Here is a 21,060-nt window from a genome sequence, read left to right as displayed (position 1 = left end):
AGCTCAGCTGCTGCTTAAGGCACAAGCTGCAGTGCTCAGCCAATAACTACTGCAAATTCCTTAGTAGCTCTGAGAGGGTTAATGCTGGATTTTACTACTTTTGCCTGCTGGGCCACAGAGCAGCAGCCATTTTGGAAGCCAACAGAGCACAGCATCTGCATTCCTCCATACTTCTATTCCAGTGAAGAATTTGATTTTAATGGTGCAGCAAGTCAGCTAGTAGAGCTACTGGAAGAAAACAGAAAGCATAACCGGATAAGCAAAGACTCTTTACCTTAACCTAGAGAGAAGAGTCAATACCTCACAGCAGGACTCCATGAAAGGCTAGAAGCTGACACTAATGGTAGGTAGGTAGGTAGGTATCCATTCTTTGCTTTTCCCATGCAGAAACCAAGATATATTGGAGGTTGTGTCAACTATCCATAGAGTTCTGCTATTTCTATTTGGCTTTCCTCAGAAGCCTCTGGGGAATTGTGGCTGAAGGGTGCTGTGATTCCTTCTTACCAGCCTACAAGTGGTGGAATAGCACAGCATCATCTACTCCAGCACATGGAGGCACTTTAGCTGGGATTGGCCTGTATATTTGTACAATACAGACGCACTGTTTCTCAGCCTGTGGGTTGCAAGAATATATGAAAGGGTTGCGAATAAATTTAAAAAATGGATTAAGCTTTAAAAATGGATTCTGCTTTAAATGAGAAAAATGTGGGAAACTATGGCTTCTCCCTTGCAAGCTGGCAGAGTTCCAGCCTGCAAAGGACTGCTTGGGCCCCTGCCCCACAGACCCACCCCCTGGCCCCACACACTGCGGGGCTGGGGCCTGGGTGTGGGGGGCAGCTGGTTGGCAGTCAGGGGCACTGGGTTGGGACTGGCCATTGATGTTTATAAATGGATCCTGGTAGAAAAAAAAGGTTGAGAACTACTGCTGTAAAGGAGAAACATTTCAAATAAAAGTGGAATTTGAAGTAATTCATGTCTGTTTATCCACACTAAGTGAAAACAAACTGCATGCAATTTCACTTTTATATTGCGTCAAGTTAAATATCTACCTTGGTTAGTTAAAAAATGTAAAAATAGTACTGGGCTTAATTTTTTGAAGTATCCTTCTGTGGTACATCAACCCCCCCTCTCCCCCGCTCAAATACAGTTAAGCTCTTAACTTTTACGTAATACAAAATGCTTATACCAAACTATATCACAAATGAAAACCCACAAGGGCATGCTGCATTATATACAATGTGTTACATGCCTATAGAGATGCTGAATCTCTGCTTAAGACCTGTGTTCTGTAGGATTTTAGCAGCACTGAAAGGCAGTAGGAAAGTGTTCAAAGTTGCTTACAAAGTTAACAATGCATTTAAAAAAAAAAATCAGGCCTCTGAGTGCACATTTCTGCCTTTATGCATAATCTATGTTAAAATCATAAGCATCATCTTCATCAGCTGTTTTATCTAGGTTGTATGATAAAGTATTGGGCTCTCCACCTTCGAGGGGAAAGAAAAAAAGCAAGCTGTTAGCTACAAGTTCTTGCTATCATTACTATATAGAATGACTTAAGAAAGCTTGTGGCTTTCAATACGTACCTGCCAGTTGCCTTTTTAAGGTTGCATCTTTCACTTTTGGTTTTTGATGACTTGTTTTGTTGTCCACCTGAATGTTATTTTCCTAAAACCAATACCAACAGAGATTCTTACTAGTGTCAGTTTACCTGGACAAGTGGGAGGGTGGGGCAAAGCTTTTTCTTCTTTTTGGAAGAGTGGGGAGGAAGGGCAGGGGGTATGTGTTAAGATTACAATTTATGTTGTCTTGCACTGCTCAATCCCACTCCACTTCCCTGTCTGTACACTATTTAGAACTACAGTTTTCAGGGCAGAGGTACTATATTTAAATTAATTATCTACAATTTTGATATGCTTATAGCCAGAAGAGATGGATACAGCATAACCTAATATTTCAGAAATGTGCAGGGAACACTGCTGACACATCTTAACTCTTGCAAAAAAAAAAAAAGTGTAAGTTGATAGTAGGCAGCTTGAAAACTTTGCCAGGGAAACTGGTTAAAAGAAAATGCTTGGAACTCCCCATTATGAACAGAGAAGCTAGAAATCTGAATGCACTATGAATATAAACCCTATCATATTAATCCGGTAGCTTTGTTTATTTAGTACTTTAATGATCAATCAGGTTCCAATAAGTTTGTTACGTTCTGAATATTCAAGCTGGGCTCGTTCTGGTTCCTGCATCATTATCAGACAATAAGTATTTAACAGCTAGAGCTTATAGTTTAACACTTTGATTCATGCATAAGCCCGACTAAAATCCAGCTCACTCTCCCAAAACTGGCAGTTCTATAGACATAAGGGGAAATTTATAAAAACAAAGAGTTAGTATTATAGGCTTTTTAAGTATAAGAGAAATATTTGAACATGGCTCAAATGTGAGCAAGAAAGTACCATTTTTAGACGGTTGTTTTTCTGACCATAAGTTTTTCTCCCCTCTTTCTAGTTAGGCAAGTTGGGTGATCTCCCCTGCTGCTTCTCTACTGTACAACCACTCTCAGTTTACAAGCCATGTTACCAATGGGTTTTATTTTTTTCAGGCCTGGGACTTGGAAGCCTTTGTGAAACTATTTAAAGTACCTCCTCAACAGCTGCTTCTTCCTCAGCGCTTTCCTGATCATTGGCTACATCATTCTCCTTTTCACTAGTTTCCAAGTCATCTTGTTCTGACATTTCCTCTTCCAATGCAGTCTCTTCAGTTGCCCCATTTGTCATGCCAGAAAACTGGAAAAGAAGACTGCTGGCCAAATTGGGATGTTTTACAGCTGTGAAAGGTATTAGAGAAATCAATTAATTGACTTAGCAAAAGAACTAAGTGATAGGTATTTGCAAGCACTAAGTCACTTTTATTCAACACTTTGCCAAGATAATATCTTTTAGAAAGAAGTCTGAAAATGAAGAATCTAGGTCTGAACTGACCTTGAAAATTGCCACAGTGACCAATTAGCAGGGATCCAGGTTTTCTGTTTCCCACAGAAAAACAGAGAAAACCATAGATTTCCTTATTTTATCAGAGAAAAAAACCCCAGATTTTACCTTTTAGCAGAGAAACCTGTGAATTTCCCACTTCTGCAAAGAGCTCTGCAGGCTGGCAGGGGGAGGAAAAAAGGGCTGGGTCTGAGGCTCTTAGTCACCCAAGGCTGGGCTCAGGCTCACTTCCCTGCCTGTGAGCTAAGTGGGGCTTACAGGGGGCTGGGGGGCACTGGCAGGTGTTAGGGAAAGGCCTGGAGTGCCTGCCCGGCCAGCAGCACGTGGACGGCGAGCAGCATGGTATCAGCCTGAGCTGGCTCCATGCCTCCACGTGCAGCTTCCCTGAAGGGCTGATAGCATGCCTCTCTGGGTCCACGTGCCACTGGCTGGCTGGGCACTCCTGCAGGAAGCCCACTGGGGGAGCGGGGAAGGTGGTGGGGAGAGCCCCACATAGAGTGTCCGCCCAGCTGCCAGCACATGGATCCAGAGTGACGTGGTATCAGCCCTTCAGGGAAGCCACACATGGAAGCACGGAGCCCACTTGGGTTGATACCATGCCGCTCTAAGTCCATGTGCCGCCAGGCGGGCGAGCACTCCAGGTCCGGCTTTCCCCAACACCTCCCCACTCCCTCAGCCCCCAGCCAGCTTCCCACAGGAGTGCCTGCCTGGCCGGTGGGGCATGGACCTAGACTGGCATGCTACTGGCCCTTCAGGGAAGCTGCACAGAAAAGTACAGAGCCCACTCATGCCAACAGTGTGCTGCTCTGGGTCCACATGCCAGGCAGGCACTCCTGCGGGAAGCTGGCTGGGGACTGAGGGAGCAGGGAGGCATTGGGGAAAGCCTCACATGAAGTGCATACCCAGCCGGCAGCACATGAACCCAGAGCAGTATTGTATCAGCCCTTACGGGAAGTCACACATGAAAGTGTGGAGTCCGCTCAGGCCAATAGAGCGTCGCTCCGGATCCACATGCTGCCAGCTAGGTAGGCACTGCATGTGGGGCTTTCCCCAACACCTCCCTGCTCCACCAGCCCTGCGGGAACCTGGCTGGGAAGAACCCGCCTGGCCAGTGGCGTGCGGACCCAGAGCAGCGCACTATTGGCCCTTCAGGGAAGCCGCACAGCACGAACCCACCCTAACTCCACCCCCTGCTCATATCTGGGGGGCGCAGGTCCCCCCCCTGCCACCCAGGAGTGCACACTGCCGCCGGGAGCCGGCCCCGCCTGCAGCAGGCAGGCAGCAGTGGGGGAGCTGGCTCTGTGGTCCTTCGGCTGCAGCAGCCACTGCCTTCTGTTGGGGGCAGGGAGCTGCGGACCAGGGTCCCTGCCCCCATAGCCCTGGCAGCTGGGGGGCAGGGACAAGGGGAGGTTGTGGGGGCTTTTAATTATAGATTTTTGGGGGTTTTAAATCAAGAATTTGCAGATTTTTTTTGTCAAGGGAAACCAGGATCCCTGCCAATCAGTTAGATGCAACAGCCGTGAGGATCTATCAGGCCTATGCTTATGAACACATACTCAGTACAAATAAATGCATGTTGCGATCTGGGCACCTGAGTACTCTCTGAATAGTTAAGCAACATTTCCTACCTTTTGGGGAGGGAGTAACTGGAAACAGGAGGATTCCCTGACTTGTCTAGTGTTACAGTAAATGCATGACACAGCTAGAAAAGAGATTGTAATTCATACCTTGTACTTGAACCAGTAAATCAGATTTAGCCACGATGATTTTTTTTTTTAAGTTATGACAATAACTGGTACCATTATAGATTTTAGAATTTTACAATGTTGGGGTTGCATCCTAATCTCATTCTGAAGACTCTGTTATGCAGAGATTTGGGGAGGAGGTTCAACTCAGAAAACCACTTCAGCCTTAGAGAATCATTAATTCAGGGGCAGGCAAAGTCCTGGTAGATTATTGCCCCAGCAGCCCCTGCCCACGTTACTGCAGCTGGTTTCCAGGGAGACCCCAGCAGCAGTGGCACAGGACCAGGGTTTTCATGGAGGCCAGAATGCAGCTGGGCAGGGAACTGCTCTAGGGCTGGGATCTTGTGGCAGTGACAGCATAGTCCAGAACCAGGGCATAGCTGCTACCTGCTGTCCACAAGCCCCAGGCAGGGGCGTACAGGCAGCGGGTCACATCTCTGCCCTGGCTCTGGACCATGCTGTCACCACTGCAAGATTCCAGCCCCAGTCCCTAAGCAGCTCCGCACCCAGCAGTGCACCCTGCTAGCACTGCTGAAGCCGGTATCCATGGAAACCCTGACCCTGCATTGTCACAGTCCCGGTGCTGCTAGGGTCTTCATGGAAACCAGCCGCAGCAATGTGGGCAGGGGCTGCTGGGCAATGGGGTTTGGCCACTGGCCAGATCCGCCATTTTGCTCACTTCTGCATTAATTTCTTGAACAGCACTGCAAGCTGCTGTAAACAGAACTTCAGATCACCAGAGATATATCCAGAATGGAGTTTCTAGGAAAGCAGGAGAGTGAGTGTTAAGACATTTTAGAAGAGGGTCAGGAGAACAGCTTCATTCTCCTCCCAAAAGACAAAGACCAAACCCATAGGCCATTAATGTTGCGAGTCAGAACTTTCTAGGAAAAGCATTTTTTCCCCACAGCCTAACAAAAGATATCTGAAAGGAAGTGTGCGGCTATTCATACTACCTATAAAAGCTAGGGCGGATAAGTGGAAACACAGAACTAGCCAAATAAATAATGCATGGACACAAACAGCAATCAAATGCCTCATTTATCCCTAAAACAGGCCTCTCATTTGAGAGTTGCATGTTAAAACCAGTACCTACTATAACCATGATAGTGTGTTACAAAAGAATCTCACCATTAATTGTGCTCATGTTATCCTTTTCTAGCTCCTCTGAACTAAAACCTTTCTGCATTTCTGCTACCATCTCTTTAGTAAGATGTGACGACAGATTTTGAGACATAGGAGGTCGTGAGTGGTAACTTATTTTGGCACTGGGAAAAGAAAATAACTGAATTAAAAACACTCATGCTTTAACCATTTCACGCATTTAAAGATACACATGAAACACTAATTTCTCTTCTTACACTTCTCAGCATAACCAATTCCTTACATGTAATGCACTTTTACAGAATTAAATTCTAACTGGATTTTGAGATATTTTAAGCGCTTGGATCTCTGCGAGAATTCCTTGGTTTCCTGGCATGATTTGTCACCATTTACACACACAGCCACTCACTAATAAGTCCTATTCTTTAACTAGGAAGAAAGTCAACACACTCTGCTAGTCATTAAGATAGCTGAATTCATCCTAAACTCAAAGAAATATGGTAACCCCTATAAAATGTGAACAGGAGTAATGGGCTGTCTAAGCTACTTTTCTGTCAACAGAAGAGAAATATTTGCTATGGGGACAGACATTTTCTGGCAGACATCAGCCCGTATTTTGGTAGAGGTAAGCACCCCTGCTGTTGTGTGATATACAAGAAATCTTCTTAAATTCCACAGATTAATTATTTGTGTGTAAAATAATTCATATTCCATCCCATTCTTGAAATTTGATGTCAAAAATATATTCATCCAACATCCCCTTCCATGATGCAGGAAAAAAAAGGGGGGGGGGGAAGAAAGACTACCTTAACCTTTCATGTAATTCATTAGCACCCAGAATGCATTATATACAGAAACAAAATAAAAATGTATTTACCCTGTCAAATCATAAAGCAGTAATTTGGCTGCACTCTCTGTATCAGGGACACCTCCCTTTTTCAGCATACCCCTTTTCTGAGCAAGTAAAGTTAAGAACTCCAGTGAATTTCTGAAGTCTGGTATATTGTAGCACAGCATTACCTGAAATAGAAAAAAAACAAAAAGACTAGTTCACATTTTCAGGAAAATAATAAATCAGTGATCTAAAACCAATACCTAACGCAGATGAAGAGAGGGAGATGCTTTACATTTACTTTTGGAACCAGACATTACAGGGTACTCCATCAGCAAATGCAGCAGCCACAATGTCTTTACCTTAGTTCAGGGGTTGTCAACCAGGGGTATGCATACCCTGGGGATACTTGGGAAAGTATCCACTCACTTCCCAGCCTGCTGCTGCTGCATGTTCGGCTGACAGGGGGACCTTCCAGTCCACATCTGGAAGGGGGTACCCACCAGAAGGGGTACACTCCTCAAAAAAAGTTGAAAACCCCTTCCCTAATTGAATCTCACATCCCATTCTACTGTACCTACAAATCAGCATGCCATTTGGGAGAGACCCAGCTTTAGGTGAAGACATGCATTTGGAGCTGTTTCAAAAGAGGAACTGCATGAAGCAATGTTAAAGTTGGAGTGATTGTGCTACATTTGTATTGTCATCTCCTTTACACACAGCCATTAGAAAGTAACAGCTGCTTCTCTTTTGAAACACTCCAAGAGTAGGTGTGTACATACCCACTGTTGAAATAAATGGGAGTCAGTTTGAGTATCAGTCTTAATACTGGGCATCTAGGAATGAGATCAGAGTTGGATCTGATGTCTTCAACATAACAGTAAGACATTGAGCATATCTTCATTTCTCACTCCATTAGTAAAATCATCAAATTATAAGAAAAGTTGCGCAGCAAGAAGCTAAAAGGATCTGGTGCATTTTATCTGCCAGTCAACCAGATATAACAGGCAGAATTGGCTGTCTGTATGAAACCCGCCCCCCAAAAAATAAAACTTCCCCTGAGGGAAGCCTTCATGCTCAGCTTTCAGTAGGTCACATTCTACCACTGTACAAATACTACCACTGTTTGCCAGAATGAGCCTTTTTATTAGAGCAAGAGCAGTGGACAGAACCTAAATATTATTGACCAACTTACGTGCTGCTTACTGCAGTGTTTCAGAACAGCATTAACTGCATCTAGTAAGTTTCTGGATTCTTCAACAGCTGTGAGGCTTCTCAAAGCCAGAGCAAGAGTAGAGTTGGAGGGAGACACAACTATGCTGGGGCTGTCCAATATAATGATCTCTTTGTCAATATGCACTGTTTGCATGCACCTTTGAGAGAGAAAATGCATCACTCAAGTAGGTAAACATAAATCAAATCAGCTAAATGTATTTGGTGAGAAGCAGCAAGACATGAAGCTCAGTGTTGGATTGAATAAAAACTCCTCATACAAAGTCAGTTCCAATACATCATCATGTGCTTCATGTACATTAAAAGCCTAAAACTAAGTAGTCTTGTAAATGGAGAACTCGTAGGTTCTATTTGTAGCTGTCACCAACTCACTAAAAGAGTATGGGAATTCCATAGCTTATTAAAGCCTTCTGACGTATTATTTGCATCTACATAATTCAGCACAATATACAAGAGTGACAGCAATAAGACTGAAAATTTTTTGCAAGTGGTAATTCACAAAGGGATCTCTCTTTTTCATTTCTTTAAACTACAGAGTAGATCATTATAACTATCGTACCCCCATTTTAAAGATAGTCAGACTATAACACAGACAGGTAGAGTAACTTGTAGGGTTAGATCTTGATTCCTAGTTACAAATTTACTAGGCACATTCTCCTGCTGACCAAAAAGGTGACTAACAGCTGCAGGAAGTTCAAAAGATTAGAGATCACATAAAAAAAACCCTATTATGGATACTAGAGGTACACCAATACATCGGTCCATATTGTATTGGCACCGAGAAAAGGAAAATTGACATTATCAATCAGCTTTTTTTGGCTGATGTGGACGATAAGGTTGCCGTTAAATGTTGCGTGCATGCATGCAGTCACACCATACACACAGTCAGGAATGCAGCCAGGCAGCTTGGAGAACACCATCCAGCCAGTAAGTCTGAAGTGGGGGGGGGTGGGGAGGGCAGATAGAAGCCCGCATGATAAGGGAGGGAGTGGGGCTGGGGCAGGTGCTGCCCAGTTGGGCCAGGGCAGGATGGAGCTGTAGGAGGCTCATTGGAGGTGGGGGGTGGTTCCTGCCACTGAGCACCTTGGGGGAGGCATAGGTGGCATGTGCCCCTTGGATCTGTGCATGGGGCGAGGGCAAGCTGCCCACTGTGGGCTTGAGACCAGAACTCTTCCCGACAGGGGGGCTGGGCCAGGTCTGCGTTTGGGGTGGTTGGGGGCAGAGCGGGCAACGGTGCGGGGGGGGCACAGCTATTGAGGTGCACTACAGCCACCCCAAAATTCGCTGTAGCCCCGCCCCGCTCTCAGCACTGCCGCCTGCTCCACCCCAAACGCAGAGCTGGCCCAGCCCCCTTGTTAGGAAGAGCCCCAGTCCCAAGCCCAGTGGGCAGCCTGTCCTCGCCCCACACACAGATCCAGGGAGCATGTGCCCCCCATACCTCCCCTGGGGTGCACGCAGCAGCGGGAGCCCCCCCTGCACTAGCCACCTGTGGCTCTGTCCCATGCCCCACTCTGCCCTGCCCTGACTGGGCAATGTCTCTCCTGTTCTACTCCCTCCCTCACCATGGGGGCATCAATCTGTCCCCTGCACCTGTCAATGCCCCTTACCCCAGATTTAACAGCTGGATGCTGCTCTCCAATGCATATCAGCCAATATGGCCGGTCAATAAATCAGCCATTGGTATTGGCCCAAAAAAATCTTTATAAGTGCACCCCAAATGGATACCATATTTAATAGACAATTAGGCTTAGTTTATTGGATTGCTGCTGCCATAAATTTATCACATGGCCCACCCATGGGTGTCTTCAACTTTAATGAAGCAGGTCCTGAGAAATCAGATCCGTATGTATGAACAACCAAATGTGAAACTGATCATACCAGTTCCTGCAGTCCACACCTCTCTATTTAAGATCAGCAGGTTTCAATAAATCCTTCAGTACATCAGTCCTTGTCTTGGTGCGTGTTAATGAACAGACAATAAGCAAGGTTTGAATATCCCTGCCTTAGGCCAGATTTTAAAAGCAGTGAATAATTTACACAATATGAAACATTTACTTCAAAAATTAATATACAACAGTGCTTTCATCCTGACAGACCCCACTACACTTTGTAGAAGTGCAGAGAAGGTGTCTGGATCTTTCCAGAATACAGGAGCTATGCACTGTAACTTTAACTGATTAGAGCAGGCACTGAAGAAAATTGTAGAAATTAAGACTACTAGGGTAAGCAAACAGCAACAAGAAAAGTCAAAACTAGTGGGCTTTTATCAGATTAAACTTACTTGGTCACACCTCTCAGTGGCCCCACATTACAGACACGCACTTCCTTCAAACTATTGATTATGCTACTTTCCCACATTTGGAAAACCTAAGGACAGACACAGAAATGGTAAAAAAAAAATTAATTATTAAACAAGGAACTCTAGTCCAGAGGTTTTCAACCTATTTTCAGGAGTGTACCCCAACCAGATGGGGGGGGAGGAGAGACGACACAGGACGGACAGCCAGATGTGGAGCAGGGGGGGATTGCATGCGGCGGTGGCACAGTGTAGTGGATGGCAGTCATGGCCGCCACATACAAGCCCCACCCGCCGCGTCCAGCTGGCCAAGCAGCACCTGTGCGGCCCATAGAGAGGAGGTGGTGCCCTTCATCTCCCACAGCCCTATTCCTGGGAGGAAGTGGAGTGGGTAGTAGCGCTCCATCGTTGCCTGCCCACACAAACCCCCTAGCCCCTTTCACATACCTCCAGTTGACATCCCCTGCTCTAGTCCACATGAATTAGTTCAAAACTACTGGCTTTAGGGGTGCCCTTAGGAATATGTATAGTCAGTGTGAGATCACAAGGTAAATCCTGTGTCCTATAATCAAGCTAGACCCATGCTTCAGTTTCAGTTAGTCATGAATATCAGGACTCATCTACAAAAGATACATTTTGGGTAGAAGTGGAACATTCATCGCTAGCCATGAGGGTGCAGCTATACCAAGTCTCACATCAAAGATAAAAATGTTCCGTAAGAGACCACACAATACTTCAAAGTCTTGGATGTGAGAAGGAACCCTCCGATTTCATTATGTTGCCCACCTTCATAGTATTCCTGTAAGAGAAAGGAGGGGAAAAAAGTACCTATCACCCCAACTTTAATGGCCTTCTCTTGAGTCTTGCAGTGCTTTCGAAGAAGCTTCAAAAGGCATTCCTTTCCAAAGCACATATTGCTTACTGACACAGCTTTATGTCCCCTTTTCTTTGTGAGCTTCTCCTGATGTAAAATTCAAAAAGGGAAAAACAAAGAACATGCATTTTAACTGTATGCATGTGAGGAATTAAATCTTAATCCAAAAAGTTAAAAAATATTTATACATGAAAGGATCACTGTATCACTAAGCAAAAAAAATCACCTGCAGTTATATAAATTAGCAAAAAAACCCAAACCCCTTAGACATCTGTAAAAGTTAGCACTCTGACTGGGAGAAATCAGAGTTGGATCTTGCCATCTTCACTCTTGCGTCAAGAGTTTTTGCTTTTCATCATGTTTCAACCCAGCCATGAGCAAAGGTGGAGGGAGAAATTATTGGGGGGGGGAAGGGAGGGGCTGAGTGCGTGCTTGTGCATGCGAGTACACACACACGCATGCATGCACACACACATGCACCCCTAGCAGGTAAGTCTGTTGTGAGGAAAGGGCATGGGGGGGGTGCAGATTGAGGCCCCCACAGCGAGGGAGGGAGTGAGACTGAGGCAGGGGCTGGGGTGAATGGGGCCTTGGGCCTGGCCTGGGTCGTGGGATGCTTGGAGCCCATGCAGCTCGTATAGGGACCTCCTACTGCTGTGTGCACCTCAGCGGAGGCCCAGGGCACATGTGCCCCCCGGATCTGTGCATAGGGCAGAGGTGGGCTGGGGCACTGTGCCCCATTGACCTGGGAGTGGTGCAACACCATGTGCCTGCCACTGCGAGGCGGGCATAGGCTGTGGCGCAGTCAGCACGTGGCAGCACAGTGTCACACAAGTCCCAGGGCAGTGGGGTTCAGAGCCCCAGCCCACAACAGCAGCCTGCCTCCACCTCGCGCATGGATCCAGGGGGTACATGCCCCCAGGCCTCCACCGGGGTGCATGCAGCAGCAGGAGGCTCCTCCACACCCAGGGATGAGCCACTTGGGCTCTGAGCATCCCATGACCCACTCCAGCACTGATGCCCCATTCACCCCAGCCCCTGCCCCACTCCATCCCTCACTGTGGGGGCCTCAATGTGCGCCCCCCCCACAGACTTACCTGCTGTGTGGTGGGCAGTGCTCTACACACCACTGGGCGGCTGTGGCTACTTGTCTGTATCTGTGCATGCCCCTCCCCCACTGCAGCCACACAGGCTGCCCTTTGGCCCTCTACACTGCCATGCATTTGGGAGGGCTAAGCCCCATTAGGCCCTGCCTTCTGCCACCAATGGCCACAAGCAAGAGGATTCAGTCTCACATAAGACAAGACTGAAATGCTCTTACCGTACTCCGATCTTTCAGCTGCATTGAGGATTTAAAAGCAACTGTTGGCAACTCATTCTTCAAATAACATAACCATTGCTCCAAGTTCTCCCTTGGCACCAGATCTGGAATAAAACAGGTTTTTCACTGTACAAGCTTCAAATATCACTCTTGTAACATTCATATAGCCTAGAATCAGATGAGTCACTAGCTTATTTTCCCATTGTATAACAGGTGCCTACACAACTAAACACATACAGTAAAATCTCTGTTATCTGGCATCTCTGGTAAGGGGATTGCTGGTTATGTAAAAATTTATTATCTGAAATAACCTGACAGGGGTTTTCAGATAACACAGAGCTGGGGGAGGTGGCGGGGAGGGGGGGGTGGTGTCGGGAAGGTGGCAATAGCTGTATGCCAAGCAGCAGCAGTGCATGACAGTGGGTGGCGGGGGGGGTGGTGGTGGGAGCAACTGGAGCGGGCGGGCGGTGGCCACATGTGGAGCTGTAACAGCACTGGGTAGTGGCGGCAACCACCACGTGCGAGTTTTCCTCCACCTCCCCACCCCGCCGGAAATTCCAGTTAGTAGTGTGTGCCCATTAGTAAAATCCTGGATAATAGGGATTTTATTGCAGTCTGTTTGAAACTTATTTTCCTCTCCTTTGTATCAAGCCAAGCATGTAAAATAAGAATGGCTAAAAAGTGTAATTATATCACATCAGTTGGTAGGAAGTTGTGTCAGAAAGCTGCACCTTTATAGACTAAGAGACTAAACAAGCAAATGAGCTCAGAATTGGATCTTACAGTATTCAGCGGTATTTCAGATTTGTTTATTTTCCTCACAGCTCATATATTAATGCAGAATCATATGATCAACTAAATATCTGTACAGACAGAAATGTTTCACTTACCAATTTTGTTTAAAACCAGCACTAGTTTCATTTTTTCTCCAGACTTGGTAATAATCTGTTCTATCTGGGGACACCGACAGCCCAGGGGATCTCTGGCATCTAAGACCTCTAGTACTATATCTGAAGCCTCAATCACCTATAGTGGAACGAAGAACATAGACTGTCATTCACTGGATTAAAAACAGCTTCACAGAGTCTGTCTAAAAGCAAAAATATTGTTCCCTCATTATAATGAGGTTTTCATTTTAAAGGACAATTAATAAAATCAAGCTTTATAAGTGGGAATAAAGAAAAAGGGCTCAGGAAAAAAAAAATGCATTCATTTTTGAACCACACAAGTCAAACAAGGTACACATATGAGACTCAAGATTCAGGTAACTGTCATCTTTGAACAAGGGCTGTCAATTTATCGCTGTTAATATGCACGATTAACATGTTAATTGATTCTTGTGTTAATGTTTTTAATGCATTAATTGCACACATGGTTTTGGAGCCCACTGGGCTCCACCTGGGCTCAGCTTCACCGCTGTCACTCCTGCCTTGTGGCCATCGGAGCAGCAGTGACAATACAGAGGATCGCAAGGCAGCCCAGGTGCCGGCTCTGGGCTGCTGCAGCATTGGTCAGGAATGCAAGCAGCCCTGTGGCATGTAAAGCAGCACCCAGCAGACAAGTCTGTGGAGGAGGAGTGGGAATGGGGGCGGAGGGGCAGACTGAGGCCAGTGAGAGAGGGAGTGGGGCAGGGGGTGACTGGGGCTCCGGGGCTGGGGCGAGTTGTGGAATGGAGCCGCGGGAGGCTTGTCCAGGGGCATGGGCGGGCTCCCTGCCACTGTGCACACCCCCGGAGATGGCACAGGGAGCATGCGCCCAGCCTGCAGCAGGTAGCCTGCCTCCACCCCACGCACAAATCCAGGGGGCATATGCCTCCTATGCCTCCCCCGGGGGTGCGTGCAGCAACCAGGAGCTGTGCCCCACTTCCTCATGCCCCTGGACAAGCCTCCTGCGGCTCGTGATTAATTGTGACTAATTTTTTAAATCATGCAACTAATTATAATCAAAATTTTAATCATTTGACAGTCCTACTTTGAACCTAACAATTCTCTAGAACTTAAAGGTCAATATAGACTCCTTTTTCTGACAATGGCTTAATAATCAAAAGGGGCAGCAACTTGAAAATGAAGTTAATTAGAAAAAGACTTAAGAAAAGTTGTGTAGCATGCTTTTCCCAGAATCCTCTGCCAATTTTATGGTTTTGCAGTCATATTTTCCTTTCTCTTAAAAGCAAATAAACAAATGTTTCCCTCCTGTGTTAATGTGCAACACAAGAAAAAGCCTTGTTTATTAAGATAAAACAGTGAAACCAGTTATATACAAAGTGTTACAGAACACAGAAAGAAGTCCCCACGCACCCAGCTCCTCTCCAGTTGCTCGAGGATGGGAAATATCACAGTTACTTGTAAGAATTGTAAACAGGATGTTTTTAAAAAAGAGTGCTTTTTAAGTTGTTCTCTCACTCTGGTAACTAAGACAGCACCAACAGATCAAGAACGGATCAATTTTTCTGGACAGATGCACTTATTATATTTAATTTTATGAGGCACCATATTTTTTTACCAAGCAATTCTAGTGTGTATGTATACGCATGTGCACACACACATGTTGGGGAGGTAGGGGGGACAACTTTGTTGCTGTTTTCTTGTAATTTCAAGTAATAAGAGACTTGCAGCAAACCCAAATAATTTAATCGTTTTCATCATTTTGCTGACAAGTCATTGCGTTTCTAAGCCAATTCTCACAAGCAATTGAGCCTATATCAACCTGTTATTGCTAGATCAATAATTATAAATGTACAAAAAACATTTAATTTCAAGTCAGAACACTGAAACCACTTTCATCTTTTTACCTTTAATTGGGAAGTAGGGTTTAATATTAAATATCTCCAACCAAAAAGATAATTCAAATACCTACCTTTTTAAGTTCCCTGCAAAATGATTTTGCTGAATTTTTATCTAGCTGTTTGTTAGATTTTGTTTTCAGTTTCACAGTGGATTCCTGAATGCAAAAGCAGATAGAAGGAAGGGTGAAGGACATTTGAAACCAACAATTAGAACATTGCCTTTACACATATAATGGGAAATAACAGCAAACAAGAGCTCCAGTATTTATAATAGCATGAAAAAGCAAAACTCATGTTATTTAGAAAAGACTATACATTTGAGAATCACATTTATCATTCCTATAAATTTGAATGGAATCTCAGGTGACATTTCTAATACCCATGATGCATCTATCCAAGTACTACATGAAAAACTGTAAAATTTTTAGATAGTGTTAGATAGTGAACATAAAACCTTCTCACCCCTTAAAACTGTAGGGGCCAACTTCTGGCAGGCCGGTACCCTGCCCTGCCCCAGTGCCAATCCCCTACCCCTACCCAATCTGCTGCTCTGCTTTCTGCTTCATGCCCTATGCTCCCTGCTTGATCCGCTGCTCTGATTTCTGCCCTATCTGCTGTTGTGCTTCCTGATCTGCCAGCATGCCACACACGAAGGCTGCCCATGGCACTTGTGTCTGACATGCTGCAGGTTGGCCATTTCTGCTTTAAAACACAAAAAAATCAAAAGAAACGCACGGTAATTTCTACAGTATTACTAGACTTAGCAACACTGCAGTACCGCAAATATTTTCTATTGTTCCGATCTAAAACCAACTGGAATTCAAGGACAGATGTCAAAAGGAACAGGATTAAACTTTGTGCAAGGACAAACATCTGTCTTCTTGGCTGCAAATGAACCAGGCTGTTCACAAAAGAAAAATTATTCCAGATCCACCTACCTTTCCTTCTGGATCTTTTTTTGGTTTGGTAGCATCTTTTTTAGCTTCTAGCTTTCTCTTCTTTTCAAATTCTTTTTGCCTAGCAAGCTTCTGCTTCTGTTTCAGTTCTTCAAGCTGAAGTAAATAAAACAAAAATAGATTAAAAAAAAAAATACAAGCAGAAAAAAAGAAAAAAGCAGTCTCTTTCCTGAATTTACGATCAGGAATAGTTGTTTGTAAAAGTACCCCAAGGAAGAGAAATGCTCTAGAAGAGAGTCAGCAACCTTTGGACAATGGCAGGCTGAATTAACATAGCCCATTCCAAAGGCAGGCTGTCACCTTCAACTTGGCTGCCTCTGCCACCCCAGCTTGGTGGGCTGAATAAAATCTCTTCACAGGCTAGATCCAGCCTGTAGACTGTAGATTTCTGACCACTATAAAAGGATACACATAGCCACTTAGAACAGTGACTGTCAACTGGGGGTATGCGTATCCCTAGGGATACTTAAAAAGATCGTAGAGGGCACGCAGAACTGATATGCCCAATAACGTGCTCAATAAATGCTCCATGTGAGCAAAACCACAGTGCAGCACACAAGCAACCAGCACAGTCCGGGAGCATGGATAGCAGCTGGGTCCAACTGGTAAGTCTGCTGTGGGGGAAAGGGCATGAGGGCAGCAGATCAAGGCCCCAATGGTGGAGGAGGGAGTGGGGCTGGGGTAGGTGCAGGTGCTGCACAGCTGGGGCAGGAGCAGCTCCTGCTGCTACATGCACCCCCGGGAGGGCATGGGGGGGTGTGTGCCCCCAGATCTGCATGCAGGACGGAGCTTGCTGCCACTGTGGGCTGGGGTGGCGCTGGGTTCTTCCTGGCAGGGGACTGGGCTGGGTTACGCTCAGGACAGGTGGTGGCGGTGCTGGAAGGGAGGGGAAGGGGGGGCTATGGAGAATTCTGGAGTGGCTGCAGCCCTTCCTGTAGCCCCCCACGGTGAGAAAGGGAGTAGGGCCAGGGCAGGTGATGAACAGCCAGGGTGGAATGCAGGACAGAGGGGTGCAGCTCCCACCACTATGAGCACCCCCAGAGGGCATAGGGGCCATGTGCCCCCAGATCTGCATGTGGGGTGAGGGTGAGCTGCGGGCTGGAGCCAGGGCAGCACCGGGAAGAAGGATTGGGGGGCGGAGGCCTACAGAGAATTCTGGAGTGGCTGCAGCCCCTCCCGTAGTCCCCTCCCAGCACCGCCACTGCCCACCCTGAGTGCAGCCCCTGACCGGGAAGAACCCAGCGCCGTCCTGGCCCCAGCCTGCAGTGGCCCACCTTCGCCCCACGTGCAGATCTGGAGGCACATCACCCCATGCCCTCCATGCATGTAGTGGCTGGAGCTGCCCCCCACCGAGTGAGGCTCAGTCCTGTGCCCTGCCCCACTCCCTCCCCCACCACTGAGGCCTCAATCTGCCCCACCCCCTTAAAAACAAGAAAAAAAATAAAGGGGTACAAGGTGAAACTTTGAGGCAGAAGGGGTACATTTGTTAAAAAGAGGTTGAAAACTCTTAACTTGGAATGTTATTAATTTAATTTGCATGAATTTTAGCACTTGTACTAAATGAGTTCTTTGCAACAGAACTTTATTATGAAGATGTTAGAGAGATCCCTCACCAGAGCCATTTCTCCCAACAGACAAGTCAGCAGAACTGATCCAAACTGAGGTACAAGGCAAGCTTTTAAAGGAGACTGATAAACCAAACAGTAACAAATCACCAGGACTTAACAACATTCACCCTAGCATCCTGAAGGAGCTCAAACTGAAATTGTGAAATTAATTACCATAATACGCAACCTATAACTAGGGATCTACATTAAATGTTACAATACAGGAAAGAGATCTTGGGGCCCTGGCATACACTACATTTAGGACATGATTAAGATGTTAATTGTGCCATAAACAGTACATATGTTAAAGCCAATTTATGGGATATTAATATAGCAAATAAGACACAAAGATATTCCATATATAATATCTTTGTGGCTTGTTTGTATCACACCTTAAAGTGAAAGTGTGGCATGTTGGGGTTGATACATGAAAGATCTCAATACTCAGCTGAGCACAGAGATCCGGCATGGGGAAACCCCAAAGTCCAGGACACAGGTCCCTACCCAATCACTGGGATCAGGCTGTGGACAGCATTGGGTACTAGATTAAACACCCCCATCCAAGTAAATGGCTATTAAGGCTATGTAAAGTGAAGGATGACATGCACCAAGTTCCCCTGAAAGTGAGGCTGTCTTCATACCCCCTTTCACTTCACTATAAATTAAACTATGTTACCCTTTGTTTCCTTTGCTCAGCTTCACGAAGAACTTCCTCCTTGAATGGTGCAGCACTGGGAACCCCTGGATCTTTTCGGGGCTTTTTGTTTCCACGCTTCTTGGCTTCTTTCCTGAGTTTTCTCTTGTGTTCCCGTACCTGTAATCAAGAAAGAATATATATTGGAATTCAGTTTAATAGGAAAAGCTAAATGCCTACATATAAGTATGTGGCCAGAGAAAGATTTTTAATTGCAGAATCAACACACATGTAGCTATAGCTAAATTAATGAATCCTAAGTATTACAAACTTAAAATTCAAAAGATCTACAGTATTACATCATCTGTGCCACTGCCCCTCCCAATGAAGATCTGTTCTTTACAATATACTTGAAGGCAATTTTCAAGCGCCGTTCAGACTCCCATATCCACTTAAAATAACCTCTACTGCAATGATTCTCAGCCAGGGTGATGGGACACCCTGGAGTACTGCCAAATCCTCTGAGCATTCCTTCATGATAAGATAAACTAGGTAGATTAACTCAGGCTCAGGCTAATGCCGATCTAAGTAATTATCCCACCCCCATGTCCCAGCCCCTCTGCAAGGAGGTAAAGACTAGAGGTGCACTGATATATCAGTCGCATATTGGATCAGCACTGATAACATAAAAAATAACATTATCAGCCTTCAGCTTTTTTTTGGCCCATAATATCACCGATAAATGCTGCGTGCATGTCAAGTACTGGGCCAGGAATGCAGCCCTGAAGCTTGGAGAGCAGCCTCCTGTTGGTAGGTCTGGGGGGGGTGGGGAAATCAAGGCCCCCAGGGTGAGGGAGAGATGGGTCAGGTGTTGCCCACCCAGGGTGGCGAATGCAACCCCAGGGCGAGGCAGAGCCGTGGGTAGCTCATCTAGGGGGTGCAGAGCAGGGACGACTCCCTAGGGGGAGGCATGAGGGGCATGTGCCCCCCCAGATTTGTGCAGGGGGTGAAAATGGGCTGCCCGCTGTGCGCTAGGGGTCAGCATCTGCACCAGCCTCTTCCCCAAGGTGGAGGCTGGGCCAGGGCTCCACTTGGGGTAGGCGGGGGTGGGGTGGGCTCAGCTGTGCAGGGCGGGCAGCAGCAGTGCTGGGAAGGGTGGCTATGGGGAATTTGGGGATGGCTGTAGTCCCCAAAGCCCACCCTCAGTGCTGCTACCTGTACCCCCATAGCTGAGCCCACCCCGCCCCAGCGCAGCTCTGGCTCCAAGCCTGCAGTGGGCAGCCTGCCCTCGCCCTGCATACAAATCTGGGGCAGCACATGCCCCCATGCCTTTCCCAAGGGTGAGCACAGCGGCAGGAAGCCATCCCCCCCGCCCTCTGGAATGGCAGTGCATGGCTCCACCCCATGCCCCAGGGTTGCATTCACCACCCTGGATGGGCAGCACCTGCCCCATCCCTCCCTCACCCTGGGAGCCTCAATTTCCTTCCCCTCCCAGGCTTACCAGCAGGAGGCTGCTCTCTAAGCTGCTGGGCTGTATTCCTAGCCCCATGCATGCCATAAACACAGAATTTATCAGTGACTTTATCAGCCAAAAAAAAGCCATGCCAGCATTTCCCCCCCACAGCATGCAGCCTATCGCTTGTGCTGGTGCAAGGTATGAAACCCTCTGCTACTTAGAAGACAGCCCTATGTTAGAGCTCTTGATAACACAGCACATTAGAAATACCTCAGATCTGGGGGTCCACACCCCTGGAAGGAGTCCGGCAGTGCTGAGAGAGCAGGTTGAGCTCCATGGAGCTGGTGGAGCCACTCAAAGTGCAGCCCGGCAGCAGGAGGCAGGGAGATCCAGTGGCAGAGCCGCTCTGAGCGCAGCCTGGCAGCAAGAGGCTCTGCAGCCCCACGGAGTTGAGCCTAGCAGTGGGAAGCAGGGGAGAGCCACTGGCCAGGGCTGCGCTCAGAACAAAGGCTGCGCTCAGAGCAGCTCCACCACTGGCTCTCCTGCTGCTGGGCTGAGCTTCGTGGGGCTTGCGGAGCTGCTCGGAGTACAGCCCTAGCTCTCCCCCACCTCCCGCCACTGGGCTGCTTTGAAACTCGAAACATTTTGGGTGCCCTCATTTCATTTCAAAGCCTGTTGTTTCATTTCGATTTCACTGTTCCAAGCTCAAAAGGCGTCGAAACAGCTTCAAAATAAAACACCAGTCTAAATTTTGGACAGCACTACTGAGCCCCACTGCCCTAGACAAACAGTGGAACCATGAACATGTGCAGTGTGAAAGAACTAGGAGCTGCACTACGGGGCCCCAGCTGGGGAACGTGTAGGTGAGTGCTGAACAGTGTACAGCCCTCCCCTGCAAATGCAACAAGTCTGTTCAGGACTTTGATGTAGCTGAACACAATGAGGCTCCACGTAGCACTTTGCAGCCCAAAGCCCTCAGGAAGCCGGGCAGCAAAGACCTGGCCTGAGCTTTCCTGCTCGCCTTCCCCCTCCTGCCTGCCTATGCTGTGCTTGGGGCAGAAACTGGTCCCTTGAATCCGACCGCTCCGGCTCGGTGACCCACCTTCCTCTGGATCTTGTACCGCTTGTGGCAGGTCAGGCGCTTGCTGCCCTTCCGAAGCTCTGCAATCAGGACACGCCATTAACAGAGGGCAGACCAAGGCCACCGCCTATCAGCACCCGATGACGTCG

At 47.0% G+C, this 21,060-nt stretch overlaps 1 protein-coding gene and 4 non-coding genes across 5 annotated transcripts in view; all 5 read right to left on the bottom strand.

Moving 5' to 3' along the window:
* Positions 1–954: 954 nt before the first annotated feature.
* The window catches only part of GNL3 (G protein nucleolar 3), a 21,482-nt gene continuing 1,376 nt past the window's right edge, over positions 955–21,060 (bottom strand). Inside the window, 15 exon segments of the mRNA XM_006025886.2 lie at positions 955–1,484; positions 1,584–1,665; positions 2,640–2,824; positions 5,864–6,000; positions 6,714–6,856; positions 7,864–8,041; positions 10,183–10,248; positions 10,250–10,268; positions 11,026–11,158; positions 12,393–12,496; positions 13,283–13,418; positions 15,249–15,332; positions 16,116–16,229; positions 18,417–18,554; positions 20,933–20,991. Coding sequence (XP_006025948.2) covers positions 1,399–1,484; positions 1,584–1,665; positions 2,640–2,824; positions 5,864–6,000; positions 6,714–6,856; positions 7,864–8,041; positions 10,183–10,248; positions 10,250–10,268; positions 11,026–11,158; positions 12,393–12,496; positions 13,283–13,418; positions 15,249–15,332; positions 16,116–16,229; positions 18,417–18,554; positions 20,933–20,991 — 1,664 coding nt within the window. The 3' untranslated portion in view covers positions 955–1,398.
* Positions 7,504–7,577, bottom strand: LOC112550643. Its single transcript, XR_003094572.1, has one exon. It is a non-coding gene; the product is annotated as a small nucleolar RNA SNORD19 (small nucleolar RNA).
* Positions 8,120–8,198, bottom strand: LOC112550644. Its single transcript, XR_003094573.1, has one exon. It is a non-coding gene; the product is annotated as a small nucleolar RNA SNORD69 (small nucleolar RNA).
* On the bottom strand, positions 11,362–11,443 carry LOC112550645. The gene has a single exon (XR_003094574.1). It is a non-coding gene; the product is annotated as a small nucleolar RNA SNORD19B (small nucleolar RNA).
* On the bottom strand, positions 13,146–13,219 carry LOC112550642. The gene has a single exon (XR_003094571.1). It is a non-coding gene; the product is annotated as a small nucleolar RNA SNORD19 (small nucleolar RNA).

The sequence above is a fragment of the Alligator sinensis genome, unplaced genomic scaffold, assembly GCF_000455745.1.
Source record: "Alligator sinensis unplaced genomic scaffold, ASM45574v1 scaffold78_1, whole genome shotgun sequence".
Classification (NCBI taxonomy): domain Eukaryota; kingdom Metazoa; phylum Chordata; order Crocodylia; family Alligatoridae; genus Alligator; species Alligator sinensis.
This window is presented reverse-complemented; position numbering and strand designations above follow the sequence as displayed.